At 41.7% G+C, this 20,478-nt stretch overlaps 2 protein-coding genes across 11 annotated transcripts in view; one reads left to right on the top strand and one right to left on the bottom strand.

Moving 5' to 3' along the window:
* SH3BGR (SH3 domain binding glutamate rich protein) overlaps nucleotides 1-3,431 on the bottom strand; it is a 69,204-nt gene extending 65,773 nt beyond the window's left edge. The window contains exon 1 of one of the 2 annotated variants that reach the window (XM_055374055.1): nucleotides 3,343-3,431. In XM_055374055.1, the coding sequence (XP_055230030.1) occupies nucleotides 3,343-3,396 (54 nt within the window). In that variant the 5' untranslated portion in view covers nucleotides 3,397-3,431. The remainder of the gene's footprint in view (nucleotides 1-3,342) is intronic. The other variant, XM_031005144.2, reaches the window with a different exon arrangement.
* The window catches only part of LCA5L (lebercilin LCA5 like), a 39,863-nt gene continuing 22,800 nt past the window's right edge, over nucleotides 3,416-20,478 (top strand). The window contains exons 1-3 of one of the 9 annotated variants that reach the window (XM_055374051.2): nucleotides 3,416-3,510; nucleotides 13,654-13,808; nucleotides 19,992-20,071. The gene's annotated coding sequence lies outside the window, so the exon portion shown is untranslated. Of the gene's footprint in view, nucleotides 3,786-12,964; nucleotides 13,341-13,653; nucleotides 13,809-19,809; nucleotides 20,072-20,478 lie in introns of those variants that run through there. The other 8 variants (XM_019017774.3, XM_019017778.3, XM_055374048.1 and 5 more) reach the window with 8 other exon arrangements.

Genomic DNA, 20,478 nt, shown 5'->3' with positions numbered 1-20,478 from the left:
TTATGAGGAAATTCAGGCATGTGTGCAGTGGGTAAACATATATGTATCATACATTCCATGTTCACCTTGGGGTGGAGTTCTAGCATTAAAATGGGATGGAATTTGGCTCTTTATATCAACAGGTGAACTATTGGGCACAAAGACATTTTATGTGCAATTTCTATAAGCTGGCCAAAATTGGCTGGAGGTCTGCAGCTGTTTATCAATAAAGAATGTTTATAAGACCAGTCCTTTGTCCAACTGGAGTTGTAGTAGGTCTGCAAGGCGTTTGGGGGTGGGGGCGCATACTGAGGGAGGGAATGTTTCCATTGGCTGGCATCAGGCAGTCTATCGGGGTCAGTTGGAAATTTTCCAGCTGAAGTTGTGTTGGCTATGCTTTTTCGAAGCTGGTTTCTGCTTACTTAATAGCAGTTAATAATGCAGAAATACGTAACTAACCCCCCATCCTTCTGGCTGTGACATTCCGGAGGTTTTGTTTTGTTTTGTTGTTTGTTTTGTTTTGTTGTTTGTTTGTTTTTTGTTTGTTTCTGTCACCAGGCTGGAGTGCAGTGGCTTGATCTCAGCTCATTGCTACCTCCACCTCCCAGATTCATCTCCTGCCTCAGCCTCCCGAGTAGGACATTCTGTTTTTGGTGCATCTCATTTTAGGAAACAGGAGTTCATTTTGTCCATCTGTTGGAGTATATTTTAACAAGTCAAATAACATCACTTCTTGATTTGATTAATTTTGATTTAAAGACATGAGGTACTGGGCTACAAACTTCATAGAGACCCCCAGATGATCTCATGATAAATGATACCAGATGATATGTTTTGATTTACGTAACTTTACAGATAACTTAAAATGACAAATAAAGACACGTCTTTATTATGTAGAATGATGGAAATGATTACCATAATAACTGTAGTGGGTTGAATATTGTTCACCAAAATTCATGTTCAGCCAAACCTCAGCATGTAACCTTATTTGGAAATAGAGTCTTTACAGATGTAATCAGTTGAGGGGGTCGTGTGATTAAATCATCCTGGATTTAGGGTGGGCCCTAAGTCCAATGACTGGTTGTCCTTATAAGAAGACAGGGAGACACAGAGAAGAACACCCTGTGAAGATGGAAGCAGAAATTGGAGTGGTGCTGCCACAAGCCAAGGAATAGCAGGAGTCCCCATAAGCTGGAAGACTCAAAAAATTCTCCCCAAGAGCCTTCAGAGGAAACATGGACTTTCAGACAACTTGGTTTCATACTTCTGACCTCCAGAAATGTGAGAAGATAAAGTTCTATTGTTGTAAGCCCCTAAGTTCATGGTAGTCTGTAATGGCATCCCTAGGAACCTAAGAACCTAATATAGAGAAATAAAGGCTATGCTTTTTATGTGGCACGATGGAGATGGCCCCAGAATAGTGAAAGGCCATGGCTCTTCTCCTTCCATTGTATACACAGAAAAGAACACCCCTTCAAAAGTAAAAGCAAAGGCCGGGCACGGTGGCTTATGCCTGAAATCCCAACATTTTGGGAGGCCGAGGCGGGCAGATCACTTGAGGTCAGGAGTTCAAGGCCAGCCTAGCCAACATCGCAAAACCCCATCTCTACTAAAAATACAAAAAGAATTAGCCGGGTGTTGTGACTCACACCTGTAATCCCAGCTACTCAGGAGGCTGATGCAGGAGAATCACCTGAACCCAGGAAGCGGAGGTTGTGGTGAGCTGGGATGGCGCCACTGCACTCCAGCCTGAGCGATAGAGTGATACGTCTCAAAAAAAAAAAAAAAAAAAAAAAAAGCAAAAGCAAAGAAAGATTCAAGGGCAGATTTGCAGTGACTTATCATGTCTACAGACTGGGAAAAGCTGGTAGAAAAGAGGAGGAAACCATTCTAAGGAAACTCTACCTTTCAATTCCTCCAGTCCTGAGCTCCAGGGTTGGATGTTCCCGCAACGGCAAAACTCCGCTCTCGTTACTGTCATGGGGCCACCACCAGCCACCAAGCATCAGCCCATCTTTCCATAATGTCAAGTCTAGAGTGACATTTGTCTAATGTTTGCCTACCTGGAGATGTTGCCCCGCCCACCACCACCAGCAAAAACAACCGGCACCCATCTTATACGGATAATTCCCTACCTAAGGAGTTCTAGAAATGCATGGCCCACCAAAACTCAGGGTGGGTCATGCATTTCTAGAGGAAGAAATGGTGATATGGAGAGAAAGCTTGTCCTAACCCACTTCTACCAAAGTAGGATTAAAGTCAATTTGAAAAAAAACACCCGTTTCTCCTTTTATATAAAAACCAAATGCAGAAACTATAAAGAGAAATGTAATAAGCTTGACTCTACACAAATACCAAAATACACTGTAAACAAAATTAAAGGTAACTGACAAACTAAGGAAATATTTGCAACGTATATCACAAGCCAATTTTTCAAGCATCAAAACTCCTTACAAAACCCATTTTTACAAAGATGAATGTCAAGTTTTAAAATGGACAAAAGACAGGAAAATGCAAATCACACAATAAGGACAAACGGCACTCAAGATATGGAAAAAAGTCTATTCTTCCTACTAACAAGGAAGTGAATACAATTAAAGATGCCAATTTTTGACAATAAAATGGGCAAAAAAATTTTAAGAAAAAAGAGAATTTCCAATGCGGGCCAAGTATTGGGACACTTACTGGAAGGCAGTTTCCCTCTACCTTTAGAAAGCCTCAAAGTGAGCATATGCTTTGGCCCTGCAACCTCACTTGTAGGAATTTATCCTAAGGAAACAGTCAGGGGTGACCTCAAAGATTCATCTGGAAGGATATTCAACATGGCTTTGATGCAGGAAAAAAAGTAAATAAATAAAAGGAAACAATGTAAGTCTTCCTAAATTATGCCAAATTCCTATGCTGTCATTAAAAAACACCTCTAACTCCATCATCTAGGTGATTTTGACTTTTGCTTTGGACTTGCCTGTACATTCCTAAATTCTCTATGCCAAACATGCATTGTTTTGTCATCAGATTTTGTTTTACAAAAAAACCAAAACAAAACAAAAAAATCGTCTTTATGACAAGGGGTTAATAGGGGAACTGTGCTTCCCAGGAATTGACCAGGCGTCTATACCCGCTGCCTAGCAGCCTACCGGCAGGCGTCTACACCCACCTACTGACTCAAGTTACCTAAGACTGACAGAGCCTTAAGAGGTCGGGAGAGCGCCAGAGAGCGTGACAGGCTCCCTCGTCTCGGTGCGGCCACGCGGGAAGGCAGGGTCCCCGGCGCCGAACAGGGACGGCAGGAGGCTCGTTTACAGACGTCTACACAAGAAACTCACTTCCCGTCACCGAAGGCAAACGCGAGCCCACACTGACCTCCAGGCCCAAGACGCCCCTCCCCGCCGCGGCTCCTGCTGCCCGAGTGCGCATGCGCGCGCCCAGCCCCCGCAGGCCGGCGCTTCCCAGGAGGCCCCGCGCGCAGGTTTCCATGGCGACGCGCCGGCGCTGCGGGGTTGGCGCAGTCGCGGGAACAGCGCGGAGCAGGTAACGGCGCAGCTGCTGCCGTCGTCCCCCTCAGCCGCTTTCTCTGTTACAGCCCCAGCTCTGGGCCCTTCCGGACCCTCCTGCTACGCTCTTTCTGGGCTTCCAGTATCGCCGGTCACTCAGTCCTCGCCCCTGCCTGCCTCGCTGGCGCCCCGCCGTTTCCTCCTCGCGGCACATTCTGCCAAGGAACAGCTACCCCGGCTCGGCAGTGACCGGGCGCCCCGGCGACACACGTACTCTCAGGCCCGCTGGGCAGGGGGACGGCCTGGGCCGAGGTGACCTAGCGCTCCCGGGGCCGCGCCTGGGTCTGGCGAGGGGGCGGAGGCCGATCTCACCGCCGCGCCACCGAGGGAACTTTGGGGTTTTTCTATCTGAATCTTTTATCTGACCTCCGATTTTGCCTCTGCTTACTTGCTGTTTTGCTTTGGATTAGTTTTTCTTTCTAACCTTAGCGCTGGCATCTCCCTATCTCGTAGGAATCTAAATCTTTTGAAATGTCTTCTCTGTCTGTGTTTATCCCCCACTCACCCAGCCTCGGGGCTCTTTATCCACACCCTCCCCTCAGCGTGTTAACGTTTCGTTGCCACACTTAAGCCAACGGTTAACTTTTTTCAGAGACCAGTTTTTTTTTCACGGCTGAATGTGAGCTTGAGCCTTTTTTCTGTCTACACTCAATTCCTAGATGAACTCATCCAGTCGCCTGTACTCAGAGCCTGTCTGAATTCCAGTGAGCCCCAAGTGTGCATTCCCAGCCCTCGCCCCTCCCCTGAACACCAGATCCCTGCATTTAGCTGCCTGCCACATCCCTACTTGGATGTCTGCGGCATCTCAAACACAGCTCGTCCAAGATAGCGCTCAATAATTCCCCAAGCCAAGCCTGTCCTCCCACAACCTTAATCCATCATAGTTGCTGGAAATTCCATCCTCCAGTTGCCCGAGTCTTGCATCCTGCTTGAGTCCTGTTTTTCTCTTCCTCACCTTCAGTCTGTCAGCACTGCCTTCAAAATGCACCCAGAATAGATTCACAATTCTACCATTTCTCTCAACCGCCACTGTCACCACCTTGGTCCAGGCCCCCATCATCTGGTGCGTGGATTATTTTACTTGCTTCCTAATTGGTTTCCCTGAGTCTGCCCCTCCCCCACTTGAGCATGACAGTCTTAATGGTATTTCCCTGTTCTCTGTTATTTCGTATGAATAAGTTTTTTAAAGGATTATATAAATTACAATTTCCTTATATAAATTACAACTTCCATAGGTAAAAGTGCAGTATTTTCAGTATGTATTTTGCAAATTGCAACTTTTAAACCGGGTCAACAAGGCCATATAAGCATCCTGCTAACAAGATAAAAATGTAAAGACACCCCTTAGCTTTGTTAGGTATAAATATGACAGTGCCCCTGGAACAGAACTATGGCAAGAGCTTTACAAGGGACTGTCCTGAAGAACAAAAGAACCCAGAGCCTTCTTCCCAGCGCAAAGACAGGAATCATGTAGGAGTTTAAGCTCTTCCTTTTTTATTTTTTAGAGAAGCACCAAAAGAGGCAAACTGAGATGCAGACAAATGATCATCCGTATGCTGATCATTTTGAATACTAAGTACCTGGGTGCTGATACCGCGATCAATGTGACAGGTCCCTGCCCTCAAGGAGCTAAGGCCCCTGGCCAATCTCTCTTTTTTTGTTGTTTCTTTTTTTGAGACAGAGCCTCACTCTGTCGGCCAGGCTGGAGTGCAGTGGCAAGATCTCAGCTCACCGCAACCTCCATCTCTGGGCTCAAGCAATTCTCCTGCCTCGGCCTGAGTAGCTGGGATTACAGGTGTGCGCCACCATGCCCAGCTAATTTTTGTATTTTTAGTAGAGACGGGGTTTCACCATGTTGGCCGGGCTGGTCTCAAACTCCTGACCTCAGGTAATCTGCCGGCCTCGGCCTTCCAAAGTGCTGGGATTAAAGGCGTGAGCCACTGCACCCGGCCCTACCCTTGCCACTCTCTTAAACTCCTAGCCCCATCTTTTCTCTTTTGCCATCAGGTAAAACCCCAATTAACCAAAGTAATAGAGTAGGATTGCCACAGTTAGCTGAGGGTCTGTAGGAGATTGCATTTCATAAATGACCATTTTCCTCAGATTTGATCTCCCACCACGCCCTTGTGCTGTCACTTCATAGAGAAGCTTGAAGCTGTCACATGGGAATCCCCTCATTCTTCAGCTCCCAAAACTGCAAGCCTTACTTATATCTGTTCCTACCTTCCTTCCTCCTCCTAACCAAGGCCACTCCCTCTCCGTGCTTTGGATCCCATTGCTTTCCACTCGCCAAAAACTCTACCCTGTCAGGTATGCATTCCCTCTCCTGTATGATCACCTGTTCCATCTCAGCTGGCTCTTTGCCATGGTTTTGAAGCATGTTCAAGTCTCCCATCACAAAAGAGAAAAAAAGAATCTTCTTTGACCCCACGTTCCCCTTCAGTTTCCAGTTATTGTCCAATCCCTTGTCCCTTTCGACAGGCAAACTTTAAAGAACTGCCATATTCAATGCCTCTATTATTTGTCTCTCACTCCTCAGCCAGTCTGGCTTCCCTCTTCATCTCTGCTAAAACAAAAACCAGGAATGAGACTTTTTCAGTCCTCGTCTTGCTCAATCTCTCAGCGGCATCTGAAACTGCTGCCCCCATTTCACTCTACAAACACTGTCTTCCCTTGGCTTCTGTGACCACCCCTGACTCTTCTGCTTTTCCTGCTGCGATTCTGGCTCACCCTCCTCTCCCAGGCTCCTTAATATTGGAGATTCTCAAAGCTCGGCATCTGTTCCCATTTTATTCTCCATTGCACCCCTTCATCTAGCACAAGGCACAGATTCACACGCACAGCTTTTAAGTTCCAGCCCTGTGCTCTTGACCCCCACCTTTCTCCAACTTGACCTTCTCTCAGCTAGACTCGTACGTTCAGCTAGCTTCCTGACAGTGTTTCTTAATACCACTCAGTCTCCTCCAATTCAACATGCACAAAACCAAACAACCCCACTTTCTAACCCCAGCTGGAAGCTCTTTCATTGTACCTAGGTTTCCTCCTTGACCCTTATCACACCCCAACACCCAGTGAATCCTTAAGCCCAGGTGAGGTTGGCTCCTGGGCATCTTTCACATCTCTTCATTGTCATGGACACCTAAGTGCAAACCACCACCTTCATTCAGCCTGCTGCAGTCCTGTACCAGCTGGTCTCCCCACATCCCCTCTGGCTTTTCTCGATTCTTCACCCAGCAGCCAGGGTAACCTCTTCAGAAGGCAGAGCTGACTATGCCACCCCTCCCCGCCTCCCTCTTTTGCCTACAGCCAGCTTCCCATTGCCCTCGGATTAATGATCCACATCATAAACACGCCTTCTGAAGGCCCTGCAGCTGTTCACCCCCGCCTGCGTCTCAAGACTCATCTGAAACCGCTGGCCCTTCTCACTGGGCTTCAGCCACATGGGCCTCCTCCACCCACCAGGCCTTGGCATTCTTTCCTCTCTGTCTGCATTGTTTTTCCCTCCTCCCTCTCATCCTCTCTTGCCTAGTTAGTTCCCACTGACCCTTCCTATCTCAACTCAGACAGTACTTCTACAGGGATAACTTCCCTGATCGCTGTCAGGATCAGGTTTCTTTATCTTCACAGAGTTGTATCTCCTTCCTTGAAGACACTCGGGACAGTCACTATTATGATTAGTTCATTACTGACATAAGGCCCACAAAAATAGAAACATTTGCTGTTTGCGTTCATCATTGTATCTCCACACCCCACATAGTGCCTGGCACATAGTAAGCACTCAAATGGGTGCTGAAAGAATGAATGAATTGAACATGCTAATATGTAAGAGATACTAAGCGCCGTGTGTTTTAGTACAATTCTATTAAAATAGAATGAAAATCTAGTAAAAATAATCAGGCAAACACTGAAAATTAAAAAGAATGTTGTGTCAGGGTAGCTAAAAACGGGTACTTGTGTAAAGATTTGTAGCCCTTTACTCAGTGCAGTACATTGCATTTGCCACCACTTGGTGGAAGTAGAGAGGCACGGGTTCTTATCCTGAAGGTGACTAGGGTGTCAGTCGGGTAGTGAATTCAAACATTTGTTCTAAAATATATAAAGTTGCTAAATTACCAAAACCTACATAGCATAGCTAGTCTGTAACCATCCAAACTTTGAACGTGGCACATTTTCATGTTATCAAATAAACTTGAAATTGCTTATATATATAGGTATATTTCATTTATGGATTTTAATGCTAGACTGGACCTTAGATGTCACTGAGAAATCAGCTAATTTCTTGCCTTAGACATTTGAGGCCTAATAGCTAGTTGTATTGGCAGAACTGGGAACATACCTTTTTTCTTCCACAGTATACTGCCTCTCAATCAGTGTTTTGTTCGTTTGGTTTTTTTTGGTTTTGAAACAGGGTCCCACTCCATCCCTCAGGCTGGAGTGTAGTTGTGCGATCACAGCTCACTGCATCACTGTGGCCTTGACTTCCTGGGCTCAGCCTCCTGAGTGGCTGGGACTGCCACACCCGGCTAATTTTTTTTTAGGAACAGGGTCTCACCATGTTGCCCAGGCTGCTCTCAAACTCCCGGGCTTAAGTGATCTGCCCACCTCGGCCTCCCAAAGTGCTGGGATTACAGGTGTGAGCCACCACGCCAGGCCAATCAGTGTTAAGAATCATAACCTCCCTTTGTCAATGTTTAGAGTGACTCGCAAAATTTCTGAAGCAAAAAATTGGGACACATAAAAGTAGATAAAGTGTTTGAAATAATGTTCTTGAAAACCGTAAGATATTGATTATCTTAGCTATATAATACCACATTTATAAGCTTAGAGAAGAGCTTTTCTGTTCATTTAACATTTTTGTCAGAGTTTAGAGTTTAGGCCTTTCATTCAATAGGAAGACCCTGAACTTGGGTCTGGCTGATGTTTTTTTCTAACCAGACAGGCTGTGCTTGTGGCAGAAAAACCACAGAAATGGTGCTGTGATCTTCTCAAGTGCCCATGGACACTAGTGAATGTCACCTGTCCCACCCTGGTGACATGAACCTTGATTACCTGTTCAAGCACGAATCTGCCAGGTTTCTCCACAGCCACCTGTTTTCCCTTTGCATTTGATTAGTGCTTTGGGAAGAGATACTCTGACGTGGTAAATCCCATTTTGTTTTGTTTTTTTTTTGAGACAGGGTCTCACTCTTGTCCGGGTTGGAATGCAGTGTTGGCATGATCAAATTCACTGCAGCCTCAGCCTCCCAAGTAGCTGGGACCATAGGTGTGCACCACCACACCCAGCTAATTTGTTTTGTTTTGTTTTTTATAGAGATGGCATCTCCCTATGTTGCTCAGGCTGATGTATCCTCCTTATTGGTATTGATGTTCAAATTGCCCTATCTTTGACTAGTGGGAGCTTCTTAAAGCTGGCTCCTGTGCCCTTTTGATACACACCAGCCTTTCTTCTCTTTGCCTGCCTCAGGCTTAGGATCATCCATTTCTCCAAGGAACCCCAATTCATTATAGCAGAGAATGGTATTTAGTGGAGAATGGTACACAGTGTACTCATTGTTTCTGGGGTGTCGTTGATTCTAGGCCCCCTCAGCAGAGTTAGGGGAAAAATACACGCACACATATGCATACATATGCATATACACATACACATACATTTATAGATATATATGCACATAGATCTGTAACTGTATATACCTCCTTGTGTGTGTATGTGTGTGTATTTGAACCTAGCATTTCTCATTCTAATCCAACATTTCAGGGTTCTTTCTAGCCTTCCCTCTTTCAGACAGTAAGAAATTTGACCCCATGATTCTAAATATATTTACTTATGTCCTCAGTTAATTTGTTAGCTCTAATTAATTTCCTAACTTTGCCAGCTACCTGACGCCTCTTTGTCACTCCTCCCCCTTACAACTACTTCACTCTGCTTTCTCAGCCTTCAGCCATGCTTCTGCCACTGCCTCTGCAGGAAAGTCACCTGCTTTTTAAAAAAATCTTCACGGAGTGCTTATGAGAGGGTCGGCTGTTTTCTCCAGCTTATTTTTCCAAAGCAAACAATCCCACCAGCTATCTCGGGTTGGTCATCTTGTTCCTAGATATAGTCCAAGGCAAGGTAAAGCAAGCTGGTTTCTGGAACAATTAAGATATTTCCCCAAAACGTTTGAACTCACCATCTTCTCTGACTTCTTGAAATTTATAACAGTGCAATTCATTTGCATTTAATAGCCTGCTTTTAGTCTCATTTTAATTTGTGATGTTTTTCAAGGTACCTGTATTAGTTCTGTATTGCTGCTATAACAAATTACCACAAACTCAGTGGCTTCAAACAAATTTATTTTCTTACAGCTCTGGAGGTCAGAAGTCTGAAATGAGTCTTAAGGGGCTAAAGTTAGGATGTCAGCAGGACTGATTCCTTCTAGAGGATCCAAGAGAGGATCATTCCCTTCCCTTTTCTAACTTCTAGAAAAGCCTGTATTCTGTGGCATGTGACCCCTTCTTCCATCTTGAAAGCCAGCAGCGTCGTGTCTTCTCCCTCTGACTCTGCTTCTGTGATCATAGAGCCTTCTCACTCCGACCCCTCCTGTGTCCTTCTTAGACAGGCCCATGTGATTACATTAGGTCCACATGGATAATCTGGGATAACTCAGGATAATCTTCCCACCTCAAGAACTGATCACATCTGCAAAGTCCCTTTTGCTATATATAGTAACACAGGTTCTAGGGATTAGGACATGGACATCCTTAGGGGACCATTATTCAGCCTACCACTGTACCAAATGAAAGTCTTAAATCTTAAAAATGAGAATTTAACTCTATTTTACATGTAGACGTTGATTGGAAAATGAACGTATCTTAGAGAACTTTACATATCTACACATACACAGATATGCTTTATTTTTTATAATATGCATTATCAGTATTATCACAGTTATAATAACAATATGTTTTATCTGATTCTATAATTTTTGCCATTCTGGTAGATGAAAAATGGAATCTAATTTGCATTTCATTATGAGTAAGTTCGAACATCTTTTTATATAACTCTTGGTTTTCTGTGTTTCTGTAATGTGTTTATGCTGTAATGCATTCATATCTTTTGCCCATTTTACTAATGGATTATTTTAAGAGGTCTCTGTAAATTAAGGAAATTAGGTCTTTCTCGTATGTATTGAAAATCTTTTTTCCAGTTTGTAAGATGCCTTTGAACTTTATTATTTTTTTAATTATAAGGAAGTTTTAAAATTTTTATGCAGTTATTTTTATCAGTTGTTTCCTTTATGGTTCTAGGCTTTATGTTTTTCCACACTCTGTGTTTTCTTTTAATAATTTTTTAAACATTTACATTTTGAACCCATCTAACCATCATTTTAGTGTAAGAAATGCAATAAGAATCTGCTTTTGTTTTGATTTCCAGGTAGATTCTAGCCTACCTCTCATCATTTACTGAAGTCCACTTTCTCTACCTTTATCTTACACTAGGTTACCATATGTATTTGTTTGTGTTTCTGTTTCTGAACTCTTTATTCCAAAATATTGTTCTGTCAAAGCATTAGTATCAGGCTATTTTAGTGACTGTAGCTTTATATCTCAGTATCTGATCAAAGTAGTCCCTTCTCATCATTTTTGTTCATATTTCTTTGTATTCTTTCATATTTATTTCTCTATATGAATTTTGTATCGTTTGGTCAAATTTCACAAAATTACTCAGTATTTCATTGAGAATACATTGATCATGTAGATTAAATTAGGGAGAATTTACAGCTTTATAATCTGTGTCCTTTTGATATAAGAACAAAATGTGTCCTTCACTTAAATATTTTATTTCAGTAGTTTTAAAGTTTCCTTCATATTATTCATAGTAAACTTAGATGTTTTAAATATTTGGATATAGTAAGTGGGGTATTTTTCATCTATTTTCTAAGTCGTTTTATTTTGCATATAGGAAAGATTATTTTTAGGGCCAGGCACACCTATAATTCCAGCACTTTGGGAGGCCAAAGTGGGCAGATTTCTTGAGCCAAGGAGTTTGAGACTAGCCTGGGCAACATGGTGAAATCCCATCTCTACAAAAACTTGGCCAGGCATGGTGGCACGTGCCTGTAGTCCCAGCTACCCGGGAGACTGAGGTGGGAGGATCACCTGAACCCAGGAGGTTGAGGCTGCAGTGAGCTGTGATCACGCTACTGCACTCCAGTCTGGGCAGTGGAGTGAGACCCTGTCTCAAAAAAAAGATTAATTTTATAGCCATTTTGTAACCTATAGTGTCAATTTAATTCTCTTGATAGTGTTTTGTAAGTATATAATCATTTCATTTCATTTCCACATAATAACTTGCCTCTTTTCCAATATTTAGACCTAGTACCTCCAGAACAATATTAATGAACAACAGTGATAGTAGGCATTTCTTACCTTAATTCTTACATCAGTGTAAATTAATGTTTCACCATTAAGCTTAAAGCTGTTTTTTTGTTTGAGATAGGTATTTATCACATTGGGAAAGCTTTCATTTGGAGCTTTTCAGATTGGGTTAGCAGTAATGAGAAGTTTTTTCAGGAGTAATGGATATGAAGAGAGGAATTAAGCACAGAGGCATCCGGAACATTAATTTATTTGATCAATATTTATTGGACACTTAATATTCTCAGGAACTCCTCTAGGCACTGAGGATATAGCAGTAGACAAAGGAGCCAGAATGCATGCCTTGTGAAGCATGCAGTTAGTGGGGAAGCCAGGCTACAAACAGGCTGAGGAAGTAAAATGGGTGTTAGGTTAGATAGTATGTGTTAAAGAGAAAAAATGAAATGGGGAAGGCAATAGGAAATGTTGAGAATGGATAAGAAAAGAGGGAAAATTTGCATGCTGAGTAAGTTTTTTTTCCCAAGAGGCAGGACTGGTTAAGAATATAATTACTGGCCAGGCGCTGTGGCCCAGATCATGCCTGTAATCCCAGCACTTTGGGAGGCCAAGGCAGGTGGATCACTTGAGTCTAGGAGTTCTAGACCAGCCTGGGCAACACAGTACAATCCCGTCTCTGCAAAAATAAAAAAATTAGTTGGGCATGGTGACACATGCCTGTAGTCCCAGCTACTTGAAAAGCTGAGGCAGCAGGATCGCGTGAGCCCAGGAGGTCGAGACTGCAGTGAGCTGAGCTAACACCACTGCACTCCAGCCTGGATGACACAGTGAGACTCCATCTCAAAAAATATGTATGTAATTACCTACCCATAGAATAATTTCAGCCAGAAACACAGATGTAATCATTTGAATTAAATTATCCTTATGAATTAATTATAAATTCACTACTGAATTTTGTTCATTATATGCGTGTAACAAAATATTTACTTTTAAGAATTAGGATTTTCTAGTTGTATTATTAACCAAGAATCTGATAATTCATGAAAGTATGGAACCAGAATACATTTTAGTATATAATACTAAATCAGTCACTGTCTCTGCTTCTAAAATACAATCCAGTGCTTACAATTAGCTACCAAGAGGGTCGTCTTTGTGTTATTTTTATTGTTGACAGGCAAGAAACACATAATCCAAAAACTGTAATTATTTATGTTCAACTCTGTACTGGAAAGAAAGAGCAGGCAGGTGAGCCACAAGATCTTTTCTGCCAAAAACTTGAAAAGGCACTGCTGTGTATGGCTCCTTCAAATCTTATTTCAACATCACTGTTTGATAAACACATCCAAGAATTTCCCAATCAACTGCCAACAGGTGATTCACTTTCATAGAGAAAAAGCCGCCTGTGGCCAGGTGCAGTGGCTCACACCTGTAATCCCAGCACTTTGGGAGGCCGAGGTGAGTAGATCACTTGAGGTCAGGAGTTTAAGACCAGCCTGGCCAACATGGTAAAACCCCGTCTGTACTAAAAATACAAAAAAATTAGCCGGGCATGGTGGCGGGCGCCTGTAATCCCAGCTACTCAGGAGGCTGAGGCAGGAGAATTGCTTGGACCTGGGAGGCAGAGGTTGCAGTGAGCCAAGACCACACCAATCCATAATACAAGGGAATATATATATATTAATTAAAACTGCTTCAAAACCTTATTCTTATTACATAAATATGTTTCTTTGTGAGATTGTAACATTTTCCTTTTGTAATACCATTTTAGGTTTTTAAAAATATATTCTTTCTTTAAAAAGAGACCAAAACCTGTCAAAAAAAATACTACCATGGAAAGCTCCTAAATACTACAGTGTGAAGAACCCTGTGCTTATCTTCAGTTTATCATCAGACATCTTAGGGAAGTTTGATAAAGAACACCAGGTATGCAGTAATCACTTTCAAACATTTTAGTGTGTTTTATTTTCCATCTGCCTTGTTGCAAAAGCAGGAGAAAAGACACCTGGCCGTTGTATTCAGAATGATTCAGACATATACCTTGATCTTGAACATTCTTATTTCTAATTCACTAATTAGATAAGCATAATATAGAAGTTTACTGTTCTTTTAAGTAGCCATCCCTTTCACCATAGTGCATTCCAGGAAAACGTAACCTCAACCAGATCAGATTTTTTCCATTAGAACAGTGTTTACAATTACTCATTGTGTTCCTGAGTCATAACAGCAAAGAAACAACTATAAACTCCATAATGATAGAGACATAATAAAATTATGCTTCATGTGCAGTAAAATAGGCACCACTATACTGTAAACTGTTCAAAATATAAATGCTGCCAAACTAAATCTGAACTATACTGTAAATTTGATACAAAAACTAGTGTAACTATAGTAGATATTAATTTTATAATTACTAACTTTGCCTATTTTAAGATCCTTTAAGGCAAAAGCTTACCTTCTTCATAACCCCAGTCCCTGGAAGACACTAAATAAATGTTCTTTGACTGAACATATTAATTAATTAAGAACATCAGTGGCCGGACATGGTGGATCATGCCTGTAATCCTAGCACTTTGAGAGGCTGAGATGGGAGGATTGCTTGAGCCTAGGAGTTCAAGACCAGCCTGGGCAACATAGTGAGACCCTATCTCTTCAAAAACTAAAAATATTAGCCAGGCATGATGGTATGTGCCTGTAATCCCAGCTAAATGAAAGGCTGAGGTGGGAGAACTGCTTGAGCCTAGGAGGTCAAGCCTGCAGTGAGCTGTGATCACACCACTGCACTCCAGTCTAGGCAACAGAGTAAGACCCCATCTCAAAAGAAAGAACAGTAGGTGGTTGGTTTAAGGCCTGGATTTTTCAAAAATGCACCACATAATCAGAAATTTGTATGTGGAAACTACACTTTTTATTGATAACAATAGAGAAGTGTAGTGTTATGTATATTAATATGAAGATTTCTGAAATAGTTTAATCAACTTAAAAGTGCAGTTATAGGCCTGATACTAGTCATCAGTCAATTTTTAACAGGTCAGTGAGAAAACTGGTATTTAGCAGACTGAATATATGATCCTACTTGATACCTGCATTCAGGACACATTCATTGCCAACTATAGTAATAGCCAAGAATCAAACTGGGTTTTACTTTTGTTTACATTGCTGATAATGTCTCTCAGACGCCATTTCATGGAAAAGAATAGAACTCACACAGTGCCAGGTGAACCCAAACATACCTGTATTGAGGTCATATAGGTAGAAATTTTAGGATGGTTCTGGAGTCCTGGGAATACAGAATGCTAGGAATATCCTGTCTCTTTGATGAGTATAATTTATGTACAAGTAACTCTTTTGGAAATTTACCTACCCTGCCAAGGCAGGAGAATTGGCAAAACTCTGTCTCTACAAAAAAAAAAAAAGCTGGATGTGGTGGCATGAACCTGTAGTCCAGCTACTTGGGAGGCTGAGGAGGGAGGATCACTTGAACCCAGGAGGTGGAGGTTGCAGTGAGCCAAGATCGTGCCACTGCACTCCAGCCTGGGCAATAGAAGAACACCCTCTCTCAAAAAAAAAAAAAAAAAAAGCTACAGTAACCAAAATAGTGTGGTATTGGTATAAATATAGAGAAATAGATCAGTAGAACAGTATAGAGAGCACAGAAATAGATCAACATATGAATATCTGGGTTTTTACAAAGATGCAAAGGCAATTGAGTGGGAAAAGGATAGTCTTTGCAACAAATGGTGCTGGAGCAATTGGATGCCCATATACCAAAAAATGAATTTTAATCCATAATAAGTAACTCAAAATGGATTATAGATTTAAAGTAAAACTTCTAGAAGAAAGAAAGGAGGATATCTTTGTGACCTCAGGTCATGCAAAAATTTCTTAGATACAGCACCAAAAGGATCTTTTTTTTTTTTTTTTTTTTTTGAGACAGAGTTTCTTGTCACCCAGGTTGGAGTACAATGGCGCAATCTCAGCTCACTGCAACCTCCACCTCCTGGGTTCAAGCAATTCTCCTGCCTCAGCCTCCCAAGTAGCTGGGATTATAGGCGCCCGCCACCATGCCCAGCTAATTTTCTTATTTTTTGGTAGAGATGGGGTTTAAACTTGTTGGCCAGGCTGGTCACGAACTTCTGACCTCAGGCAATCCGCCTGTCTTGGCCTCCCAAAGTGCTGGGATTACAGGCATGAGCCACCGTGCCCGGCCAGGATCATTCTTAAAAGAACAAATTGATAATTGGGCTTCACCAAAATTAACAGTCTGCTCTTTAAAAGACATTTTTAAGAGAATGAAAAATCACAGATGAGGAGAAAATGTTTGCAAAGCATATATCTGATAAAGGATTTATATCCAGAATATTCACAGCAATTTTATTTGTAATAGCCCAAAACTAGAAATAGCTGAAATGTCTGTGAACAGATGAATAAACAAATTATGGTTTATACATACAATTGGAAACTACTCAGCAACTTAAAAAAAAACAAATGAACTACTGATATTGATGCACATAGTAACATGGATGAATCTCATAATAATAATGCTGAGTGAAAGAAGCCAACCAAATAAAAATACATACTGGATTATTCCATTTATATAAAACTCTATAAAATGCAAAATAATTGATAGTGACAAAAAAACAGGGTTTGCCTGGGTTGGGAGTGAGGCGCAGGGAAGGATGAGAGGAATTACAATGGGGTGCTGGGAGGCTTTGGGAGATTATGTGGTTGTGTTCACTGTCTTGATTGTGGTGATAGTTTCATGGGGATACACATTTCTAATCTTATCAAATGGTACTCTTACTAATTTTCTTTGATACCTCAATAAAAGAGGGTTAAAACTAAAGAATTGTATCCCAAAGGCTTAGGAATCAGTTGTGTTAAATATGTACGCTCAGTAAGCCAAATAAATTGACCTATTTGATACATTTTTTAAAATCTTCATTTTAAAATGTTAGCGAATCAGGTACAAAATTCATTTAAGTGTTGTTATCATCTGGTCCCAGTTTTTCTTATGACCTCTTTTTGTCAAAGACTATGCCATTAATATTAAAAACAACTGTCTATTTGTTGTAGCAAAAAGAAGCATACTGAGTTTACCTAAAAGCCGATTTTACCTAAAAGCTGATTTTAGTGACACTGACCTTAATAAGCTGTGATAAACACTGGGCCAGTCAGTTTATACACTGATCTTACCAAGTTGTAAATATATTATTTCAAAATAATATAGCATCTAAATGTACTCTATAAAGCATTTATGACAACTTTTAAATTTAGTAAGCTCCCAAAAATTCAGTGTCTTAGGATATGGATTGAAATTATGATATTTGATTTTCAGATATTTTTGCCTATTTAAGACAAATCGGTGAACACCGCAATTAATCTGAAGTTGCTTATAGCTTTTTTTACATGAGACAGATTAGGTTATAGTAGTGATCAATAGTAGAATTGATCACTGCCTTATACTATGTGTTTTAGAAATCTGACAAAAGCAAGTTGACAGTACATCCACTAGAAAATTTATGGCAGGCCAGGCGCGCTGGCTTACACCTGTAATCCCAGCACTTTGGGAGCCCGAGGCGGGCAGATCACAAGGTCAAGAGATCGAGACCATCCTGGCCAACATGGTGAAACCCCATCTCTACTAAAAATACAAAAATTAGCTGGGCTTGGTGGCACGTACCTGTAGTCCCAGCTACTTGGGAGGCTGAGGCAGGAGAATCGCTTGAACCCGGAAGGCAGAGGTTGCAGTGAGCCGAGATCATGCCACTGCACTCCAGCCTGGCGACAGAGCGAGACTCCATCTCAAAAATAAAATAAATAAAATTGGTAGCAGTCATTTTCTACTCATCCATTCCACCAACAAAAAAAAAAATTGTCTTTATAGTAAGACTACCCTTTGCCCATCCTGAGGAAACTAGATCCCTAACGTTAGGCTAGGCAAATTATTGAGCAGGAAAGATTGTGGATAATTTTGCTAATAAGGGATCTTCTCACTGAAACACACTGAAACATTGACAGATTTTTGATTTTTCAAGCATTTTTAAGAAGCTACAATTACTTCTAGCTATAAGGATCCTGCGAAATACCGACATCCACTGGAGCCAGTAGGTAATGGGACAACTCAGCATCCACAGAGGCTTATGACTTGCACATCCACGTGGGGAGGGCGGTAACACCTTCCAATCCACCACCTTTCTCACAACTAAGTCTAGAAAGCCTCATTAGGGGACATTTTAATCTGGTAGAATTGTTTTAAGAGTGAAGTTATTTATAGTCTTGTTTATTCTTATGTGGCTTTACAGGATTTCCATTGGAATTTTTTTTCTTTTTTGCCTGTTACATCAATTTTTATTAAACTAAGAGACTAAGATGGCTAGGCTTCTACTTTATCAAACATGGGACAATTGAAGCTCACTTTAGTCTTCTGTGAGAGGCTTGCATTTTTTAAATAAAAAAGGACAAAGTCAGGAGAGGGACAATTGCAAACGTCGTTTTTCAGGAATTCTCGTTGGTCTACAGAAATAACAGTGATTGGCGATTAGATTGTTGTTTGAACCACAGGGTATGAGCTGTGGTGTCCAGCATATGGCATTGTTAGGTTAATTTATAGCTATTGGTGGTGTCAGTCAGAGCCCACGGAGCAAGCAGTTTAGAAATGATTACTTAGCTCGGGGGATGGGGGGACGTGACTGCTGTCTCATTCCAATGCCTCTTTGGGCCTGGTCATTTAAAGGGGGTTGCATTCCTCAGATAAGCTTCTTTTCTTATGGGATTGGTGGTGTCACTCACATTTTACAGATGGACAAGAGCACTTAAGTGACAGGCAGACCCAAGTTCAAACCTAAGTCGGTCTGCCTTCAAATTGTCCATCACTTTCTACTCCATCACACTCCCTCCCACTACTGTAGCTGGACAATTTGTGAATGTAACATGAAAAACACTCTTGAATTAAGCCTTTATCCAAAATTGCCTGCATAAGAAGACTTGTTGAAGGAGTGTTCTAAAGTGAGGAAGAAGGAGGGGCTTTAGCAGAAGTCAGCTGAACTCTAGCTTGAGTCAGAAACAACTGGCCAAAAAAACAAATTCTTCTTGCGGATTAGCAACCATTGTTTGAGCCATTTGGATTTACCAAGATAGGTGAGGAGGAAATTAGGGACTGAGGTCATGAGCAAGAGGGCAGGGAGGAACAGCTCCTGGGGACAAGGACAGGCAAGGCTATGAGGGCTACACGGGAGCATTTGTAGTCTTTCAGGGTCCCTTACACCAACATCTGGGATTCTTCTTTTTTGTGTTTTTTTGTTTTTTGAGACAGAGTTGGCCCTGTCACCCAGGCTGGAATGCAGTGCCGCGATCACAGCTCACTGCAACCTCTGCCTCCTGGACTCAAGCAATCCCACTTCAGCCTCCCAAGTAGCTGGGACTACAAGTGTGCACCACCACACCCCACTAATTTTTGTATTTGTTTTGTAGAGACGGTTTCGCCATGTTGCCCAGGCTGGTCCTAAACTTCTGAGCTCAAGCTATCCACCCACCTCAACCTCCCAAAGTGCTGGTATTTCAGATGTGAGCCACAATGCCCAGCCTGGATTCTTCTTAATCTAGATGCAAAGGTTCACAAATAAGGATCTGCTTCTGCCCACCACTACACAGCAGAATGTGTCTGGAAAGAGAAATTCTTTGCCTTAGGATTGTGTAATGCTCCCACCAATGTGTTGTTGCAGTCATGGTGCTTAATGAAAAAAGCACTGCCCCTGGAGCTAGGAAACAGGGACAGTCTCTGAACTTTGAACCTGTCTGAACCTATTCCCTCTAGGTGGCTGAGATGAGGTGATGTGAAATAAGTTTGTACAAAGTAAGAGCACTAGTTAGATATTAAGTGTAATGCTAATATTAATTATTACTAAGATCATTTGATTTCTTGTAGTGAGGAGATTGTGGACTGCCTAATATATTTCATCAGAAGAGAAGGCTGGAGAATTAAGCAGATGCAGCAAAAAGCAGAAACTGACTTCAAAAAAACCCTCTCAGTAGAGAAAGTGATATTAGATTCCTATTGCAAAGGATCTAATGCCAGTTAAATTCTCTTTTGCTTTCTTGATAAAACAGGAGAATTGAGAATTAAATGAAAAGGTAATCCTTTTAAAGACCTCAGAAGATGGATCTGTTTGTTTCAATCTGCTTTTGAGGTAAGCTGCTATAAAAGAGATACTTGTGGTGTTATTGTCCTTAGTGCAGTAGCATAATAAAGAAATGCAGAACCATCTGCTTTGTAACTAATGTTAATTTTATTAAGGGTATAAATTTGGGGTCTTTCTTGTATTTCACTTTCTATTCCTTCCATTTTAAATTATCACTTTAGACAACTAAGAGGGCTTATTGAAAGTATTCAAAGTTTATGTCCATGGCTGAGCATGGTGGCTCACGCCTGTAATCCCACCACTTTGTGAGACCAAGGTGGGAGGATCACTTGAGCCCAGGAGTTCAAGACCAGCCTAGGCAACATAGTGAGACTCCCATTTCTACCAAAAAATAATAAGTTAGCCAGGCGTGACGGCACACACTTGTAGTCCCAGCTACTCCAGAGGCTGAGCTG

Source organism: Gorilla gorilla, chromosome 22 (genome assembly GCF_029281585.2).
Source record: "Gorilla gorilla gorilla isolate KB3781 chromosome 22, NHGRI_mGorGor1-v2.1_pri, whole genome shotgun sequence".
In the NCBI taxonomy this organism is placed as follows: Eukaryota; Metazoa; Chordata; class Mammalia; order Primates; family Hominidae; genus Gorilla; species Gorilla gorilla.
The sequence above is the reverse complement of the archived record's forward strand: the minus strand, read 5'-3'. Positions and strand labels throughout refer to the sequence as shown.